Source organism: Saimiri boliviensis, chromosome 19 (assembly GCF_048565385.1).
Source record: "Saimiri boliviensis isolate mSaiBol1 chromosome 19, mSaiBol1.pri, whole genome shotgun sequence".
Taxonomy (NCBI): domain Eukaryota; kingdom Metazoa; phylum Chordata; class Mammalia; order Primates; family Cebidae; genus Saimiri; species Saimiri boliviensis.
The window spans coordinates 39,582,472-39,601,238 of record NC_133467.1 but is presented as its reverse complement, the minus strand read 5'-3'; the positions used below and the strand labels follow the sequence as shown (position 1 = coordinate 39,601,238).

The 18,767-nt window shown below is 59.6% G+C and overlaps 1 protein-coding gene across 8 annotated transcripts; it reads left to right on the top strand.

Annotated features, from left to right (window-relative positions):
• Positions 1 to 1,849: 1,849 nt before the first annotated feature.
• Positions 1,850 to 14,064, top strand: ADAMTSL4 (ADAMTS like 4). Of its 8 annotated transcripts, XM_074389927.1 has the most exons (19): positions 1,851 to 2,000; positions 2,322 to 2,396; positions 4,964 to 5,067; positions 5,289 to 5,346; positions 5,645 to 6,000; positions 6,170 to 6,863; positions 7,109 to 7,211; positions 8,167 to 8,303; positions 9,523 to 9,727; positions 9,975 to 10,147; positions 10,292 to 10,403; positions 10,490 to 10,675; positions 10,838 to 10,967; positions 11,236 to 11,440; positions 11,755 to 11,931; positions 12,157 to 12,360; positions 12,480 to 12,659; positions 12,945 to 13,089; positions 13,240 to 14,064. In XM_074389927.1, the coding sequence occupies exons 3-19, from the start codon at positions 5,048 to 5,050 to the stop codon at positions 13,374 to 13,376; spliced, it is 3,222 nt and encodes a 1,073-aa protein (XP_074246028.1). In that variant the 5' UTR covers positions 1,851 to 2,000; positions 2,322 to 2,396; positions 4,964 to 5,047; the 3' UTR covers positions 13,377 to 14,064. The 8 variants fall into 8 exon arrangements, with proteins under 8 accessions (XP_074246027.1, XP_074246028.1, XP_010328043.3 ...); XM_010329741.3 differs by lacking the exon at positions 2,322 to 2,396; XM_074389925.1 differs by having other exon boundaries at positions 9,975 to 10,403.
• Positions 14,065 to 18,767: the final 4,703 nt, after the last annotated feature.

The following is an 18,767-nucleotide window of genomic DNA, read 5'->3' as shown; positions in this document are numbered from 1 at the left end:
CCAACATGATGAAACCCTGTCTCTACTAAAAATACAAAAATTAGCCCGTGCCATAGCAGGCACCTGTAATCCCAACTACTCAGGAGGCTAAGGCAGGAGAAGCGCTTTAACCTGGGGGGCGGAGATTGCAGTGAGCCGAGATCAGGTCACTGCACTCCAGCCTGGGCCGAGGCAGGTGAATCACGAGGTCAAGAAATCGAGACCATCCTGGTCAATGTGGTGAAACCCCGTCTCTGCTAAAAATACAAAAAATTAGCTGGGCATGGTGGCGCGTGCCTGTAATCCCAGCTACTCAGGAGGCTGAGGCAGGAGAATTGGCCGAACCCAGGAGGCGGAGGTTGCGGTGAGCCGAGATTGCGCCATTGCACTCCAGCCTGGGTAACAAGAGCGAAACTCCGTCTCAAAAAAAAAAAAAAAGAAAAAAAAAAAAAATCAGTGACCATTTGTTATCTACTCTATGGCAGCCATTTTTTTTTTTTTTTTTTTTTTAAAGACGGAGTTTTCGCTCTTGTTACCCAGGCTGGAGTGCAATGGTGCGATCTCGGCTCACCGCAACCTCCGCCTCCTGGGTTCAGACAATTCTCCTGCCTCAGCCTCCTGAGTAGCTGGGATTACAGGCACGCGCCACCATGCCCAGCTAATTTTTGTATTTTTAGTAGAGACGGGGTTTCACCATGTTGACCAGGATGGTCTCGATCTCTTGACCTCGTGATCCACCCGCCTCGGCCTCCCAAAGTGCTGGGATTACAGGCTTGAGCCACCGCCCCCGGCCTTATGCCAGCCATTTTACATATTTTATTTATGTATTTATCTTTTGAGATGAGATCTTATTCCGGGTCTCTCTCTCTCTCTCAGTGTGGCACGATCGTAATTCACTGCAGCCTCAGGCTCCTGGGCTCAAATGATCCTCTCACCTCAGCCTCTGGAGTAGCGGGGACTACAGGCTTTCACCACTACGCCCAGCTTCCATGTATTATTTATTTTTAGTATAACTAATAGACGGATTACTCTTGTGGTTAAAAATCCATAAAAATAACATAACACGTAGAGTAAAAAGCAAAAGCCGTTTTCATTCTTCCCCCAACCCTGCACTGCTCCCCAGATGTCACCAATACTACAGTTTGGAGTGCATTCTTCCAGATGTAAATGGACAGAGACATCTCCAAGCCCATCGCATATATTAGATTAGTCCCATTTTGCAGATGAGCAAACGGCACCACACAAAGGTGGAAGTATTCATCGAAGCCCACAGAGCCGGCAAGTGCTGGGGCTGAGGTTCGAACCACGTCAGTCCAACTCAGAAGTCAGCACGCTGTCCTTCCGCTAAGTCCCGAGGGTAAAACTTTACTGAGGAAGAAACCGAAGCTCCCAGAGGTCGCAGCAGTCCGAACCACGGGGTTCACTGCCCGGCACGGGAGAGGCAGGAGTGCCTGAGCCCGCAGGGGGGCCGCGTGGAGGGAGCCTGCACCCACGCGGGTCGGGGGCCGCGGGCACCTCCGTCCAGGGCGCGGCCCTCCCGGACCCGCGGCTCTCCCAGGCCGCCCGGCTCCTGGCGCCCCTGGAGGCTGCCCCGCCTGTTCCGCGCCGCGCTCGCACCGCCCACCCGAGCCTCCCGGAGGCCCGGGCTGCTGAAGTCCCCAGTTCCAGCCGGGCAGGAGGACGGCGCCCGGGAGCGACGGCCGCCTCCGACCCCGGCCGGGCCCGCCTGGGCTTCTCCCGACCGCAGCCGTCGGGGGGCGCCCGGCGCGCAGCCCGGGGTGGGTGGCCCTGGCGAGCCGGACCGCGGGGCCGACCGTCCACACCCCGGGGCCGCCGGGGGGCGCGGGCCGGGGCGCGTGGCGGGCGGGGCGGGGGCGGGCGAGGGGGCGGAGTCGCGGCCGAGGCGGCGGTGCTCGGAGCGCGGCTCAGGGGCCGCAGTGGCCGCCGCGGAGCGAGGCTGCCGGGAGACAGAGCGCCCGGGCGCAGAAGGGTTAACAGGCCGCCGGGGGCGCGCAGAGCAGGTAGAGACCTCCCCGGGACCCCGGCCCCGGCCGCCCCTTCCCCGGGTCCCGTTAGACCCACGGCCCCGCGCGCCCGCGTCGCCCCTTCTCCCTGCGCTGTGCGGTCGCGCCCCTGCCACGACCCCAGCCCCAGCTCCGGTGGCTTCGGACATCTTCCAGCCCCTGGGGTCGAATTCCTGGGGAGGGGGTCTGATCTCCTGGAACTCTGGCCCCATCACACGTGCGGGGAGTGAGCGAAAATTCCCCCTAAGTCACATAGTAAAGTTGGAAAACAGACCCACGACCCTCACGCGCGCCTGGAGCCTCCTGCCCTCCCCCCAGGACGGTGCTGTCGGAGGGTGTGCTCCACACTGCACTCCTGGAGTTGGAGGAACAGTGTCGCCGGGAGGGACGCAGGTGGGTGCCCTTGATGCAGCTCAGCCTGATGGCAGAAGAGGTTGACAGAAAAGAAAGTTGTTGGCATGGCCTCCCGGACCCAGGAGTGGAGGGCTGTGTGAGGACCAGGGAATTGAGACACTCAGAAACACCGGGTCCGAGTCTTCTCCAGAAGTGCCCCATGGCACAGAGGGGAGCCCTCGGGGTGAAGGGGGGAGCCCTCAACACGTCTCGTTCCTTGGTCTTCACTGGGTAGTGTGGGGAGGTGTGGCCAGGCGGAGCCAGCGTTTGTCCAGACCAGGATCTAGCCTGGCAGCAGAGCGACCACCTCTCACCTCTCCTGTCCTTGTCCTGGGCTAGGAGTGACACCAGAAGAGGGACATGGAAAGGGGTCAGAAGCACAAATGTGTGCCTGTTTCTGCAGAGGAGGGGGCATGGGCCCCTGCTGGGCTGCGCAGGGGAGGGTGGAGTGGGACTTTTCCAGAGAGGGAGCCAGGCCTGGCCCTGGCCCCGGGAGCTCACGTCACCCCCACCCCTCACTTCTCCAGGGAACTGCCAAAGCCAAACCTAGCTCGGGACGGGATTATGTGTACTGGGTAGACCCATGGAGAGGGGCGGCGAGAAGGAATCTGGGTGGCACAGAGAAGCAGAGGCAGAGAGGGCATCAAGAGGGGTTGGCATCAGAGAAGGGGCCGGCAGTGAAAGCACCCCGTTTCTTCTTCCCTCAGCTGAAGGAAGAGTCAGGCAGAGGCTGAAGACTTGGGTGGAACATGGGCCCTTCTCTGGAGACCCTGGCCTCCCCCATTGAGTCAGGGTGGAGATGCTGACCTCAGTGGCCAGCCCAGCCAGGAGTGGTCATCAGCAACCCCCTTCCCAACCCCAAGCCACTAGGCGGCTCTGGCTCAGCCACTCTGACCCCTCCCTCAAATTCCAAGCCCTGGGTCTCAGGGAGGGCCGTGGGGCTAAGCGAATGCTCCCAGGCACATTCCTACCCTTCTCTTGGTCATTTTCCACCCCAGAGCTGGCCCACCTCAGCAACGTGAGGGCTCCCTGGATTCCTCTCCTGGGTGCCTTTCAGATCCAACAGAAACAGCTTTTTTTTTTTTTTTTTTTTTTTTTTTTTTTTTTTTTTCCTGGAAAGCAGAACTAAGAGTGGGATGAAGAGCCGGGGTGGGAAGGACTCAAAGTGAGAAGGTGGCAAAGAGAGTCAGGCTTTGTGGCTGGGGAGGGTTCCAAGTCTCACCTCTCCAGTGTTCAAAGCTGGACTTCAGGTGGACTTCCCGGCTCTTCGGAGTGTGAGGCCTGTGGCTGCGGCCCCTCACTCTCCCTCCCGGTTCCCCAGCCTGTGGAGCTGCACAGGAAGCAAGCCCTCACTGAACCAAGCCGGATGCTGGCACGGGAGGGGGGGGGCGGTGTCACATTGCCAGCTTCTTTTCTAGAGATTAAACCATCAGTCCACTTAGCTTATCCCTTGGCCAAAAAGCGTCTGAGATGTGCTTTCCCTAAGGAGCTTATCTAAGGAGGGAAGAGAAAGCGGGAGGCAGGCAGGACCCAGAGATGGCTGGGGCAGGTCCTGATTCTGGAAGACCTAAAGAAGGGGCTTCTGGTGGCTCCTCAGAGAGGGTCTGCACATCCTCGGGGGGCCTTCCTCCTCCTCTTTCTAGGTATCTCTGGGAGGGCCAGGAGTGGGAACCAATGACAACCGTTTTAGAAGGAGCCCTCCAGCGAGGCGTGGTAACTCACACCTGTCATCCAGCACTTTGTGCTTGAGGCCTAAGGAGTTCGAGACCAGCCTGTGCAATTTAGCTGGCTCCCGTCTCCACCAAAAAATAACAAAAATTAGCTGGATGTTGGTGGTGCAGGCCTGCAGTCCCAGCTTCTCAGGACTGACGAGGAAGGAGAGCCTGTGAGTTTGAGGCTGCACTGAGCTTTGATGGCACCACTGTACTCCCGGCCTGGGTGGCAGAGTGAGATCTCCATCTCAAAAAAAAAAAAAAAAAAAAGGGCCGGGCGCGGTGGCTCAAGCCTGTAATCCCAGCACTTTGGGAGGCCGAGGCGGGTGGATCACAAGGTCGAGAGATCGAGACCATCCTGGTCAACATGGTGAAACGCCGTCTCTACTAAAAATACAAAAAATGAGCTGGGCATGGTGGCGCGTGCCTGTAATCCCAGCTACTCAGGAGGCTGAGGCAGGAGAATTGCCTGAACCCAGGAGGCGGAGGTTGCGGTGAGCCGAGATTGCGCCATTGCACTCCAGCCTGGGTAACAAGAGCGAAACTCCGTCTCAAAAAAAAAAAAAAAAAAAAAAAAAGTGCCTTTTGTGTGTGCCTGAGCCAGCCTAGAAACAGTCCCTAGGTAGGACTTGGGGAGGGGCTAAGAACCCCTTACAGGGCCCAGGGGTGGGGACTGGGCCTTACTTAACTGGAAGGCTGAGGTCAGCTTCCCAACCATGTAGCCTCTACAGATGGAAAAGGCAGCCATCCTCCCTGTTCCCATGCTGAGGCTCGTACAGGGATGGGCAGGTCTCACCCCCTCCTCCATCCTCTCTGGACACTGGAGAGGTAACCGCCAGGCTTCTGTCCTCGCAGAGAGCAGCCTCCGCGCACAGATGCCCGTGTAGTGTTTGTGACCAGTCTGCTCCTCCCTGCCCTGGGGCAGCAGAGGGAGGCGTGATGGAGAACTGGGCGGGCAGGTGAGAGAAGGGGGTGCGGGGGGGGGGCTGGGACGGCTCTCCCTGTCCCTGGAAGTGAGGGAAAGGGGACCACTGGGAGGGGCACGGGAAGTGATGAGTAACTTCTGCTTTCTGAGAAGTTGGTAGTCAGGATGTGGGGAGCCTGCCGGGGGGCGGGGGCGGTGTCGCAACACCCCCTCTGGCTCCAGTCTGCTGCCCTTCCCCTGGCCTTTGGTTTGCAGGCCCGGGCTGTGTCTGCTGCTGCTTCTGTCCCTGCCTCAGCTCTGCCTGGATCAGGAGGTGAGCTCTGGATGAGAGAGCAGCTGCAGCCTGCCTGCCGCCCTTCCATCTCCCCCTGGGCTCCCCGCACCTCCCAGGCCACGCCTCCACTGCCCACAGCCCACCTGCCTCCCCTGCCAACTCCCCACGTCCTTGCCTCATGACACCAAGAGGCCGAATTCTCATCCTCCCTCTGCTCCTGAATGTGACCTCGGACTGGTAGCGCCTCCATGAGCCCGAGCCTTGCTCTGATTGGAGGACAGATCTGGACAGTGCCCTCTAATCCTTCCAATTCTGTCTGACCTTTTTCTCTGCATAGATGTTGTCCGGACACTTGCTCCAGACACCCACAGAGGAGGGCCAGGGCCCCGAAGGTGTCTGGGGACCTTGGGTCCAGTGGGCGTCTTGCTCCCAGCCCTGCGGGGTGGGGGTGCAGCGCCGGACCAGGACCTGTCAGATCCCTACAGCGCAGCTCCGCCCAAGCCTGCCCCTCCCTCCCCGGCCCCCAAGACATCCAGAAGCCCTCCTCCCCCGGGGCCAGGGTCCCAGACCCCAGGCTTCTCCAGAAACCCTGCCCTTGTACAGGCCACAGTCTTGGGGAAGGGGTGCCCCACTTCGAGGTCCCGCTTCCCACCTAGGGAGAGAAGAGACCCAGGAGCTTCGAGGGGCCAGGAGGTGAGGCGTGGGTGGAAGAGGTGGGCCTTGGGCAAGGTGGGCATGTGACATGAAGGGAAGGGGAGCGCAGGTTGCTTCCAAGGGCTCGTCTTTGGTGCCAGGAAGTGAAGTGGGGACAAGGGTCAGAGGTGGTCAGAGCTGTGCCCCCACAGCTGACACACCTTCTCAGGTCCCGGCTTCGAGACCCCATCAAGCCAGGAATGTTCGGTTATGGGAGAGTGCCCTTTGCCCTGCCACTGCACCGGAGCCGCAGGCATCCCCGGAGGCCACCCCGATCTGAGCTGAGCCTGGTCTCCAGAGGGGAAGAGCCCCTTCCATCCCCGACTCCAAGAGCAGCATCATTCTCCTCGAACGGCAACCCCCAGACTGAGCTCCCTCTCCCAGGACCGTCTGCCCACACCCCATCCCCCCCAGCAGACCCTCTAAGCCCTGAAACTGCTGCGACAGAGGAGCCCCCCGGAACCAGGCCTGCCCTGCCACGGCACCACCCCAGAGCCCAGGCCTCTGGCACAGAGCCGCCCTCACCCACCCGCTCCTCAGGAGAAAGTAGCTTCTTCCATGCATCCCCTCAGCCCCAAAGGCCAAGTTCCCAGGGTTGGGCCGGTCCCCAGGCAGCAGGGAGACGCCCTGATCCTTTCGCTTCAGTCCCTCGGGGCCGAGGCCAGCAGGGCCAAGGGCCTTGGAGAACAGCAGGGACTCCTCACGGGCCTCACCTGGAGCCTGACCCTCAGCACTGGGACGGCTGGCTTCCCCTGCTGACCAATGGCCCCCATGCCAGCTCCCTCTGGAGCCTCTTTGCTCCCAGTAGCTCTGTCCCAAGATGTTCTGGTGAGAGTGAGCAGCTGAGAGCCTGCAGCCAAGCGGTGAGCCTCCCTGGACCTCCTCTCCCCACCTCAGCCTCCAGCGTGGGCCTCCCCACCCTGAAGCTGGGTCCTCAGCTTGTCTGCTGGGCACCTGAGGGAGGAGGGCCTTGGCGTCTGACCACATCAGGGCAGGGGCCTTGGAGCTTTTCCACTGGCCTGAGCCTCCTGCCTGCTCCCCAGGGTCAGCCCTGACCCTACTCCCGTTTTGCTCCCCAGCTCTGACTCCTTTGTACCCCCCACCGCAGCCCTGCCCCCCCGAGCAGCCAGACCCCCGGGCCCTGCAGTGCGCGGCCTTTGACTCCCAGGAATTCATGGGCCAGCTGTACCAGTGGGAGCCCTTCACTGAAGGTGAGGTTTTCTGCCCACCCTGGGCAGTGGTGGCTTGGAATTCGGGATGAGTAGAGAGGAGACCCCTGCTTACTCGCATCCCGGAATGACTTCCAGCCCCTCTGCTTCCCCTGCGAGCTATGCCTTCTTTCTTCTCCCTGGGGCTGGGTCAGGAGACGGCACAGGTGGCGAATGGTCTGCAGAGGGGTTGGGCTGGGAGGAAGAGGTGTGGGAGGCACACTTGGTCCGACTCCATCACCGGAAGTCGGGTGGCTGTGACACGGGAGGGCCGTGTGGGAGAGATCCCGCCAGCCGTGATAGCCGGGTGGGGGTGTGCTGCACATCCTGGGCGCTATCATATCAGTTGCTCCTGGGTTACCATCCATCATCCATTTCATCTTTGGCCTGTTCTCTTTTTTCTTTTTTTTTGAGACCGTGTCTCCCTCTGTTGCCCAGGCTGGGGTGCAGTGGTGCAATCTTGGCTCACTGCAACCACAGCCTCTCAGGTTCAAGGGATTCTTCTGCCTCAGCCTCCTGAGTAGCTGGGCCTACAGGTGTGTGCCACCATGCCCAGTTAATTTTTTGTATTTTTTTTTTTGGTAGAGACATGTCTCACCATATTACCCAGGCTGGTCTTGAACTCCTGACTTTGTGACCCACTCAGATGAGCCTCCCAAAGTGCTGTGATGACAGGTGTCAGCCACAGCACCCGGCAGGCCTGTGTTAACTTGGCACCAAAAGCGCTCATGAGCTCTGAACACACAGAATCATGAGCGTCAGGGATGCTTCTCTCCGTTTAGAGCCTCCTCGATGGTCTCGGTGGCCTCGACTGACGTGACCACCTTCTCAGCTTGTACAGTTGTCACATTCCCTCCATCCACAGTGACCTGGGCAACCTCAGAGCGCCCCCCGGAGCCTCTCTCAGCTAACTTCCCACCAGGGAGCCCACTAACCACCTTTCTACCCTGTCCCTTAGTCCAGGGCTCCCAGCGCTGTGAACTGAACTGCCGGCCCCGTGGCTTCCGCTTCTATGTCCGTCACACCGAAAAGGTCCAGGATGGGACCCTGTGTCAGCCTGGGGCCCCTGACATCTGTGTGGCTGGACGCTGTCTGGTGAGGGAAGACAGAGTGCGTGTGCGTGCACACAGACACACACATGCATATGCACACAGACACACATGCGTATGTGCGCACACACAGATACACATGTATATGCACAGGCATGCACACATGCATATGCACACAGACACAGATACACCCATATATGTGCAGACATGCACACAGAGATACACATGCATATGCACAGACATGCACACACACATGCAGACACAGATATATGCATATATGGACAGACATGCACACACACACATATGCACACACGGATACACATGCATATTAGACATGCGCACACACACATGCACACACAGATACATCCACATATGCACAGACATGACATACACGTATATGCACACACACAGATGCACATGCATATGAACAGACGGACACACGCACACGCACACAGATACACCCCCATATGCACACAGCCATGCACACACAGATATACCCACATATGCAGACATGCACACACACACATGCACACAGATACACCCACATACGCACACAGACGTGCACACACAGATACACATGCATATGCACAGACATGCACAACCACACATGCAAACAGATACACACGCATGACATGCACACATGCACCTGCAGACACAGATACACATGCACAGACATGCACACACATGCATATGCACACACAGATACACATGCATATGCAGACATGCGCACATGCACAGATACACACACGCACACAGAAGTGCACACACATGCACACACAGATACACGTCCATATGCACAGACATGCACACACAGATACACGCATGCACACAGATGTTCACACACATAGGCCCACACACACATATGCGCACACACACATACACACAGATACAAATGCATATGCACACACACATGCGCAGACACATGCAGATGCACACACCTCTGTATGCATCCGCATGTACACACACATGCATGAACACACGCACACACGCATATTTGCACAGTCTCATTCATCAATCCATCAACGGAACACCAGAATGAGATCACTAAGGGAGAATTCTCACCAGCCAAGCTGGGCTGAACAGATCTGGAAGGATCTGATCTCGCGCCTGTCCGCGTCCCTGGGTCTGGCTGGGGACAGTGGGGCTGTTTTTGTGCTCTCACTGTGGCACAACGAGCAGGGTAGTGAGCTCTCCCCAAGGGGCCCGGGGTGGACTGAGGTGGTGTCTGGCTTTCTGTGGCCGCTGCCTCACCTCACTCTCTCCAGAGCCCCGGCTGTGATGGAATCCTTGGCTCTGGCAGGCGTCCTGATGGCTGTGGAGTCTGTGGGGGTGATGATTCTACCTGTCGCCTCGTTTCGGGGAACCTCACTGACCGAGGGGGCCCCCTGGGCTATCAGAAGATACTGTGGATTCCAGCAGGAGCCTCACGGCTCCAGATTGCCCAGCTCCGGCCCAGTTCCAACTACTTGGGTGAGCACCGAGCCGCCTCCCCTCCACTTCCGTCTCTGTTTTGCCCTCCGTACCCCAACTCAGCACAGCGGGCAAGCCACACGGAGAAGTCCAGGGCCTCATCCCTCCCTCGTGGAAGGAGTGAGGAAGCTAAGAGGGCTTGGGGAGACCTTAGGTTCTACTGAGAGCTTCTATAGGCTAAGGCTGCAGGGGGAGAGGAAGGTATTACCACCCAGGAATTTCCTGATCTCTCACCTCTGACCCACAGCACTTCGTGGCCCCGGGGGCCAGTCCATCATCAATGGGAACTGGGCCGTGGATCCCCCTGGGTCCTACAGGGCCGGCGGGACCGTCTTTCAATATAACCGTCCTCCACGGGAGGAGGGCAAAGGGGAGAGTCTGTCGGCTGAAGGTCCCACCACCCAGCCTGTGGATGTCTATGTGAGCCTGGGGCTGGGGGCAGCTGGATGCTGGGGAGGGAGGCCGTTCCCTCTTAAGGGCAGAGCTGTGGGTGTCAAGATGGGAGAGAGAGCTGGTGGCATCCCCCTCTGGCCATCCCCAAACATGCATCTGTTCTCTTCTCAGATGATCTTTCAGGAGGAAAATCCAGGCGTTTTTTATCAGTATGTCATTTCTTCACCTCCTTCAATCCTTGAGAACCCCACCCCAGAGCCCCCTGTGCCCCAGCTTCAGCCTGGTAAGACTCTGACCCCTGCACCTGGAAGGAGGAGGCAGAGGGTCCGGGGCAGTGGGGTGGTATCTGATTCTCTTGCTCCCCTGCAGAGATTCTGAGGGTGGAGCCCCCACTAGCTCCAGCATCCCGCCCAGCCCGTACCCCAGGAACCCTTCAGCGTCAGGTGCGGATACCCCAGATGCCCGCCCCACACCATCCCAGGACACCCCTGGGGTCTCCAGCTGCATACTGGAAACGAGTGGGATACTCCGCCTGCTCAGTGTCCTGCGGGAAAGGTGAGACCTCGAAGTGCTTTCCCCGCACCTCGACCAAACCCCCACCTGACACCCCTGATCCCACATCCCCGATTGCGGGGCCATGCCCACCCCTGCACCTGGGACGCCGCTAAGCCTGGGCTCCAGCCTCCTGCCTCCCCGGCTGCCTTCCCACCCACGCAGGTGTCTGGCGCCCCATCTTCCTCTGCATCTCCCGTGAGTCGGGAGAGGAACTGGATGAACGCAGCTGCGCCTCGGGTGCCAGGCCCCCAGCTTCCCCTGAACCTTGCCACGGCCCCCCCTGCCCCTCATAGTGAGTATGGCCCACGGGGAGGGTTGGGGTACTGGAAACACAGCGGTTGCCCCCACAATCTTACCTGAACTCTGCACTCCATGTGACATCTCCTGGCTGCAGAGAGACATTAGATCAGATTAGAAAGGCAGACGTTCCGTAGGCAGCAAGAAAGCCACAGCAGCCTGAGCCCCCACGGGAACCCAGACTCCGAACGTGCCCACTCTCCTCCGAGGCCCCACACGTCTCACCTGGCTCCTCCTCTTCCCCACCCTGCCGGTGCCCGCAGCTGGGAGGCTGGCGAGTGGACGTCCTGCAGCCGCTCCTGCGGCCCCGGCACCCAGCACCGCCAGCTCCAGTGTCGGCAGGACTTTGGGGGCGGCGGCTCCTCGGTGTCCCCGGAGCGCTGTGGACATCTGCCCCGGCCCAACATCACCCAGTCTTGCCAGCTGCGCCTCTGTGGCCATTGGGAAGTTGGCTCTCCCTGGAGCCAGGTCAGTGCGCCGGGCAGGAAGGGGCTGGGAGGAGAATGGGCACCGGGGAGCAAGAGCTCCTGACTACTTCGTCATCAGCGGAAGCTGTTTACCAACAGGGTTTCCTATGGAACCCCGGCATAGAAGTCAGATAAGGGACTGAACCAGGGATTGGGGGCCCAGGGCCCCGGGGCTCAGCCTCCTCCTCAGCCCGCGAAGCCATGTGACTGCTGGGCTGGGGGTGGAAGGCAGAGCCGGGTTCTGAAGCCCCAGAGCTGGAGGCTGGACGAGGAGCCCTGGGAAGCCCACTCCCCGGATTCCCCTCGCCCTCTCAGTGCTCCGTGCGCTGCGGCCGAGGCCAGAGAAGCCGGCAGGTTCGCTGCGTGGGGAACACCGGTGATGAAGTGAGCAAGCAGGAGTGTGCGTCGGGCCCCCCGCAGCCCCCCAGCAGAGAGGCCTGTGACATGGGACCCTGTACCACGGCCTGGTTCCACAGCGACTGGAGCTCCAAGGTGAGCCCCTAACCCCCTGGGTGACCACGCCCAGGACACCCTCAGCCTTCGCAGCACAGCCCCAACTTACGCGAGGGGCCCGGCTAGGGTTCCCCGACAGGCCCGGCACCCAGGGACATTCCCTACCACCCAGACGCAGACCCAGGATGTGTCCCTCCCGGCCCCTGTCCTGTCCCCTGTGCCGGTCACAGCAGGACCCTCACACCGACCTCTCCTGCTCCGCAGTGCTCAGCCGAGTGTGGGACGGGAATCCAGAGGCGCTCTGTGGTCTGCCTCGGGAGCGGGGCAGCCCACGGGGTGGGCCAGGGTGAAGCAGGAGCAGGAACTGAGCAGAGCTGTCCACCAGGAAGCCGCCCCCCCGACATGCGCGCCTGCAGCCTGGGGCCCTGTGAGCGGACGTGGCGCTGGTACACAGGGCCCTGGGGTGAGGTGAGCTGAGCGTCTGCTGAGGGCAGGAAGGGGGTGCCAGTCCCGAGGGGATTCCCTGTGGGCACTTGGGGCGCCCTCTGTCCTCCCCGCCCCTTACGACCCTGCCCTTCGCCACCCAGTGCTCCTCCGAATGCGGCTCCGGCACACAGCGGAGAGACATCATCTGTGTGTCCAAACTGGGGACGGAGTTCAACGTGACCTCCCTGAGCAACTGTTCCCACCTGCCCAGGCCCCCTTCCCTGCAGCCCTGTCAAGGGCAGGCCTGCCAGGACCGATGGTTTTCGACACCCTGGAGCCCGGTGAGTGCCGGGCTGCCCTGCCCTGCTCCGCCTGGGCCCCCAGGGGAGGGGTGCTCCTATCGCTGTACCCCTACGGGTCTCTCTGTGCCCCACGATAAGAGCCAAGCTTTACCATTGTCCCATTTCTTGTCCACTTGGAGGACAGACGGGCCCTCTCCATCTGGGATTTTACGATGTCCTGTAAGGGTCCCCACCACCAGCTTTTGGGGAGGGAGGTGCCAGCCGGGGGTTAAGGAGCATCCCGGGCCTGGCAAAGGTCTGATGGGACAGCCGGGGTCGCCCCAGTGTTCTCGCTCCTGCCAGGGGGGACTGCAGACGCGGGAGGTCCAGTGCCTGAGCGCCAACCAGACCCTCAGCACCCGTTGCCCTCCTCACCAGAGGCCCTCCAGGAAGCGCTCCTGTAACAGCCAACCCTGCAGCCAGCGCCCTGGTAAAGAGACCCCTCTCCCCAACCCCCAATAGAGTGGATTAGCTGAAGTACGGGAGGAGATGAGACAGGACCAGTGGGAATGGTCAGCACGCCCTCAGACGGGTGGGTCCTGGTGACAGTCTTGTTCCCACTGGCCTCCTCTGTCCCCAGATGATCAATGCAAGGACAGCTCTCCACATTGCCCCCTGGTGGTACAGGCCCGGCTCTGCGTCTACCCCTACTACACAGCCACCTGTTGCCGCTCTTGCGCACACGTCCAGGAGCGGTCTCCCCAGGAGCCCTCCTGAAAGGGGTCCGGGGCACCCTCATGGTTTTCTATGCCACCATCGGTCACCCATTGATCGGCCCACTCTGAACCCCCTGGCTCTCCAGCCTGTCCCAGTCTCAGCAGGAATGTCCTCCAGGTGATGGGGGTGGCGACGTGACAGTGGCTTTCAGGGCTGTGGTCGGGCCTGTGTGGTGGTGTGATGGGTGTGCGCAAACGCCCCCGGTGCGCGTCTGGGACTGCGTGGATGTGTGTGTGTGCTCAAACGTGTATCACTTTTCAAAAAGAAGTTCACAGACTGAGGAAGACAAGACCTGTTTCCCCGAGACTCCTAGGCGGAGAGCAAGTTCGCAGTTCCTCGCTAATCCGGGCTGCTTAGAGGGTGGTCTCCCACCAACTCCAGCTCTGTGCTGGAAGCCTCATTGCTCATGTTGAGACCTCACGTCTTCTAAACCGCCCGGAGTCTCTGACCCCTTCTCGTTTGCCCAGTATCCCTGCCCCTGCCTCCCTGCTTAGCTAGGGCTGCGGTTACCCGGGAAGGCAGGAGGAGACAGACTGCCTCCCCAGAGCAAGGCCCAGCTGGGCAGAGGGTGGAAAAGAGAAATGTGAGCATGAGACCCCAGCCCCAAGCCCCACACCTTGCCTCCTGAAATGGTTCCCACCCAGAACTAATTTATTTTTTATTAAAGATGGTTATGACACATGAGAAACGGGCTCTTCCTTGTCGGGCTGCGGGCACCTCAGCAGCGTGAAGGCGGAAGGTGGGGATGGCGGGGGGCGGGGGGCGGGGGGCGGGGGAACAGCATCAGAGCCCAGGAGGTGAGTTTGGGCCAGGGGAGCCCCGCCAGCCCCAGGCCCTGCAGGCTGGTCACGGGCCACTAGAGGTCGCCAGTGCTCCCGGCCGAGGTGTGCGGGGCGCGGGGCCTCCGTGCGCTCTTCGGGGGGCCGCATCTCTCCGGGAAGTGTCGCCTTTCCACCAGGGCCTGAGCGAAGGGCAGCTGGCTTGCCGAAGCTTTTTCCCCCTGCCTCTGTCCCCCTTTCTGCCGTCCGCACTGCCCTACGCTCCGGGGCTTCTCCTTCCTGCCCCGAACCCTTCCCTGGAGGAGGAGGAGCCCGGCCGGGGCGCGGGGAGGAGCGGGCAGCACGGGGTGTCCTGCCAAAGCCACATTCCTCCGAGATGGCTCAGCCCGGCCGCCTCCCCCCGCCTCCCCCTCCTCCTCTCAAGGCGGAGAACTTGCTGGAGGCGGCCGGAGGGGGGCAGGCCTTGGCCATCACGTCGGCTCCCTGACCCCGGCCCTTCGGAGGCTGGGGCCGAGGGTCCTGGAGGCCGGGCTGCCCGGGGTGGGGTGCCGCAGGAGCAGCCCCGCCGAGCGCGGCCGGGGACGCGGGGCCTCGGAAGCGGGGGACGCGCCGGCTGCTGCCCTCCGAGCACCCCTGGACCCCGCGGCGGGCGGCGGCATCTCCCCGCTGCTGAGGGGCTCGGGCTTGCTGTGGGTTGCAAGTGGCTGAGCAGGGAGAATCTGGACATTTAGGAGGAGAGCGAGTGGGGAAGGAGGCAAAAGGGAATGGAGGAGAAGGAAGAGGAAATGGACGTCAGCCCCGGGCAGGGAGCGAGGAGAGGGGGCTGCAAGGAACGCCCAGTCCCAGAGTCTCCGCCGGGCCTGAAGAGGCGTCCGCGGGGAATCACAGAGGTGGGGGGCCAGGGAAACGGGACCCGAGCCCGCCCAGTTAGGTGTAGAAGGCCGACGGCGCAGTCCCCAGACCCGGGGAGGGGTAGGGTGGAGGCGGCGGCCCTCCCAGCGATTCCTGGAAGCGCGGAGCTGGGCGGCGCCGACTCGGCTGACTTCCCCGAAGCTCCCCTCCCTCCGCTCGGGGCTGTTGCTGGGCAGGTTTGGCGTCTGGCCTGGGCCTGAGAACCAATCGCAGGCGGAGGTGCCGTCGCAGCCCCCCGCAGGGCTCCCCGGCTTCAGCACCCCCTTTCTGCTTCCGCCAGCCCCCGAGCTCCCCCTCGGCCTCCAGCCGCTGCCCTCTCAGGAGGTGGGCTCTCCTCTGGGGGTCTGTCCCCTTTGCTCTCTTATTTTGGAGCTGGGACTCACTGCAGTCCCCTTAGGATCCCTTCCTCTGGTCACGGAGGTCAGTATGGGGTCAATGTGGACGTTCTCGGGAAGGAGAACCTGACCTCCAGCAACCCCTTTTCCTGCCCCCCTAGAGGGGAGTCGTGTGGCCACACACCTCTTCGGTGACCTCTGAAACCCTCTGGAGGGACCTGGGAGAGCAGAAGCTGCAGCCCGAGGGCAGAGACATGTGAGGAGGGCCCCGAGGTGTAGTGCACCAGGGGACATTTAGGGAAGGAGTCAGAGGAACTGGGCCCCAGAGAATTGAGATGAGGGTGGGGTGGTCATAGGAACAAACTTGATATGCACAAGAGGGAGCAGGCATGCAAAAGGCCTGCAAATGGCTGAGGATGCCTCCTTTCTGAGAGTGTGCTGGGGGAGGGGGTTTGCGGTTCGAGTATCAGTGACACTAGGGGTGATCTGTGCTCTCACAAGTTCAGCTGGGTCAGGATTCCTGTCCCCTCCCCCTCCCAGCTTCCCCAGGGTAAATACCCACCCGATTTAAGTTGCCGCCTTTGGACTAAATTTAGCTCCTGGACTTCCCCAACCCCCAGGGCTCCCTGTAAGCAGGTGCTGGCGCAGCTGCAGCGTGTGGTCTGGTGAAGAGTTTGAACCTTCTTCTTCCACTCATCCAGATGGCACCTTTCTGGTAACTAGGAGTGAAGCGGAGCCTAGGAACCCAATGGCTGGCCCAGGGAATAAGTGTCTCAGCCTTAAGCCACCTTCTCCCAGAAAACCTGTAAGAGCAGAGCTCTGGTGGAAGGCTCCAGATGGACATGGAGGGTGGTGAGGTAGGGAGAGAACACCATGCCAGGAGAGCCTCCCTCCAGATGCTCTCCAGCCAGATCCTCTCATTCCTTGATCTCCCCTTGTCCCCAGGTTTACAAATAGACTCCATGTGAGCATCCTCCCCTCGAGAGGACACTGACCCAGGAAGCCCTCTCCTCTCTTTGAACCATGGAGAATCACGCCATGGTAGAGATGGTTTGGGGAGGTACGTGTGCTGGGGCTTGGTGTTCCCACCCTTTCTTTTCTCAACACCCCTAAATCTACCATCTCTGGTGCTGGGAGGGGACATTGGAGTAGAAGTGGTTTATTTGCAACAGGTAGGTGATGAAGAGGTGTCAAACTTTAAAGGGCAGAGATGCCGTCTGAAGGAAGCAGAAAGCCTGAGGAAAGTACCTAAGTCTAAGTCTGTCAACAAGAGACAGAAAAAGTTTGGGTTAACCTCAAAGTAGCCAGCACAAACCCTGACTCTGACTTGGGGCTTCCTGGAGACTGGGGAAAACTCAAGAAGAGGGTGTTTCATGGCTGAGATCTGAGGGAGGAATGGACAAGATCCATCCAAAACAAGGTCTGCGTGAGGCATGGCAGTCAGAAGCCGGGGGGGCATCAGCTCTGCCAGCTGAAGGGGAGACGCAGAGAGATGGCTGGAAGCTGCCAGGCCGAGCATTCCTCCTGTGGGCACTGGAGAGCTGTGCTGAGAGGCCTGGGAAGAGCCTGTGCTGGGGGCGAAAGGCCAGGTTGGGTCTCCATGTTTGTGTGCTGTGCTCTTCTGAGCTTGACTTGACTCTCGAGATAGCGCCACTGAACTTGACGTGAAGAGGAAAAGAAACTGGGGAAAGGGGATGAGGTTACTCAAAAAAAAGGAGCAGGCGGGCGTGTGGCTCACGCCTGTCATCCCAGCACTTTGGGAGGCCAAGGCGGGTGGATCACGAGGTCAAGAGATCGAGACCATCCTGGTCAACATGGTGAAACCCCGTCTCTACTAAAAATACACACACACACAAAAATTAGCTGGGCATGGTGGCACGTGCCTGTAATCCCAGCTACTCAGGAGACTGAGGCAGGAGAATTGCCTGAACCCAGGAGGCGGAGGTTGCGGTGAGCCGAGATCGTGCCATTGCACTCCAGCCTGGGTAAGAGTGAAACTCCGCACACAAAACAACAACAACAACAACAACAACAAAAAAACAAAAATGCTTGGACACAGTGGCTGACGCCTGTAATCCCAGCACTTTGGGAGGCTGAGGCAGGCGAATATCACTTGAGGTCAGAGTTCAAGACCAGCGTGGTCAAAATGGTGAAAACCCGTGTCTATTAAAAATACAAAAAATTAGTGGCCGGGCGCGGTGGCTCAAGCCTGTAATCCCAGCACTTTGGGAGGCCGAGGCGGGTGGATCACGAGGTCGAGAGATCGAGACCATCCTGGTCAACATGGTGAAACCCCGTCTCTACTAAAAATACAAAAAATTAGCTGGGCATGGTGGCGTGTGCCTGTAATCCCAGCTACTCAGGAGGCTGAGGCAGGAGAATCGCTTGAACCTGGAAGGCAGAGATTGCAGTGAGCCGAGATCGCACCACTGCACTCCAGCCTAAGCAACAGAGCAAGACTCTACCTAAAAAAAAAAAAAAAATGGTTCTTAGGTTGTGGGCCATACAAAAACAGGTGGCAGGACAAATTTGGCAGTGAGGTAGTTCCTGACCCTGGGGATTGTTCCTACCTGGTGAACTCCTGCTCTGCCTAACCATACAAAGTCTTGTTTGTGTCTCTTCCAGGCTTCAAAATACAGCTGTAGAACCTTTAATTCAACGTACTTTACTGATGCCTGTTTTTTTTTGTTTTTTTGTTTTTTTGTTTTTTTTTTCTGGGACAGTCTTGCTCTATCGCCCAGGCTGCAGTGCAATGGTGTGATCTCGGCTCACTGCAGCCTCCACCTTCTGGGTTCAAGTGATTCTCCTGCCTCAGCCTCCCAAGTAGCTGGGATTACAGGTGCCTGCCACCACACCTGGCTAATAGAGATGGGGTTTCACCATGTTAGCCAGGCTGGTCTTGAACTCCTGACCTCATGATCCACTCACTGCCTCAGCCTCCCAAAGTGCTGGGATTATAGGCACAAACCGCTGCGCCTGGCTGATGCCTGGTTCTTAATTGCTTCTCCTAGGGAATTTAAAGACTTAAAAATGGTTAATAGAGTAAATTCTTTTTTTTTTTTTTTTTTTTCAGATGGAGTTTCACTCTTGTTACCCAGGCTGGAGTGCAATGGCATGATCACGGCTCACCGCAACCTCCACCTCCTGGGTTCAGGCAATTCTCCTGCCTCAGCCTCCTGAGTAGCTGGGATTACAGGCACGCGCCACCACGCCCAGCTAATTTTTGTATTTTTAGTAGAGACAGGGTTTCACCATGTTGACCAGGATGGTCTCGATCTCTTGACCTCGTGATCCACCCACCTCGGCATCCCAAAGTGCTGGGATTATAGGCATGAGCCACCGTGCCCGGCATTTTTTTTTTTTCT

Coding starts and splice junctions, on each gene's coding strand:
- ADAMTSL4 (XM_074389923.1), top strand. CDS start 5,048: ATGGAGAACTGGGCGGGCAG. Junction 10,404..10,489: donor TGTGCCCCAGCTTCAGCCTG/GTAAGACTCTGA, acceptor GCTCCCCTGCAG/AGATTCTGAGGGTGGAGCCC. Junction 12,660..12,944: donor TTTCGACACCCTGGAGCCCG/GTGAGTGCCGGG, acceptor GGGTCGCCCCAG/TGTTCTCGCTCCTGCCAGGG.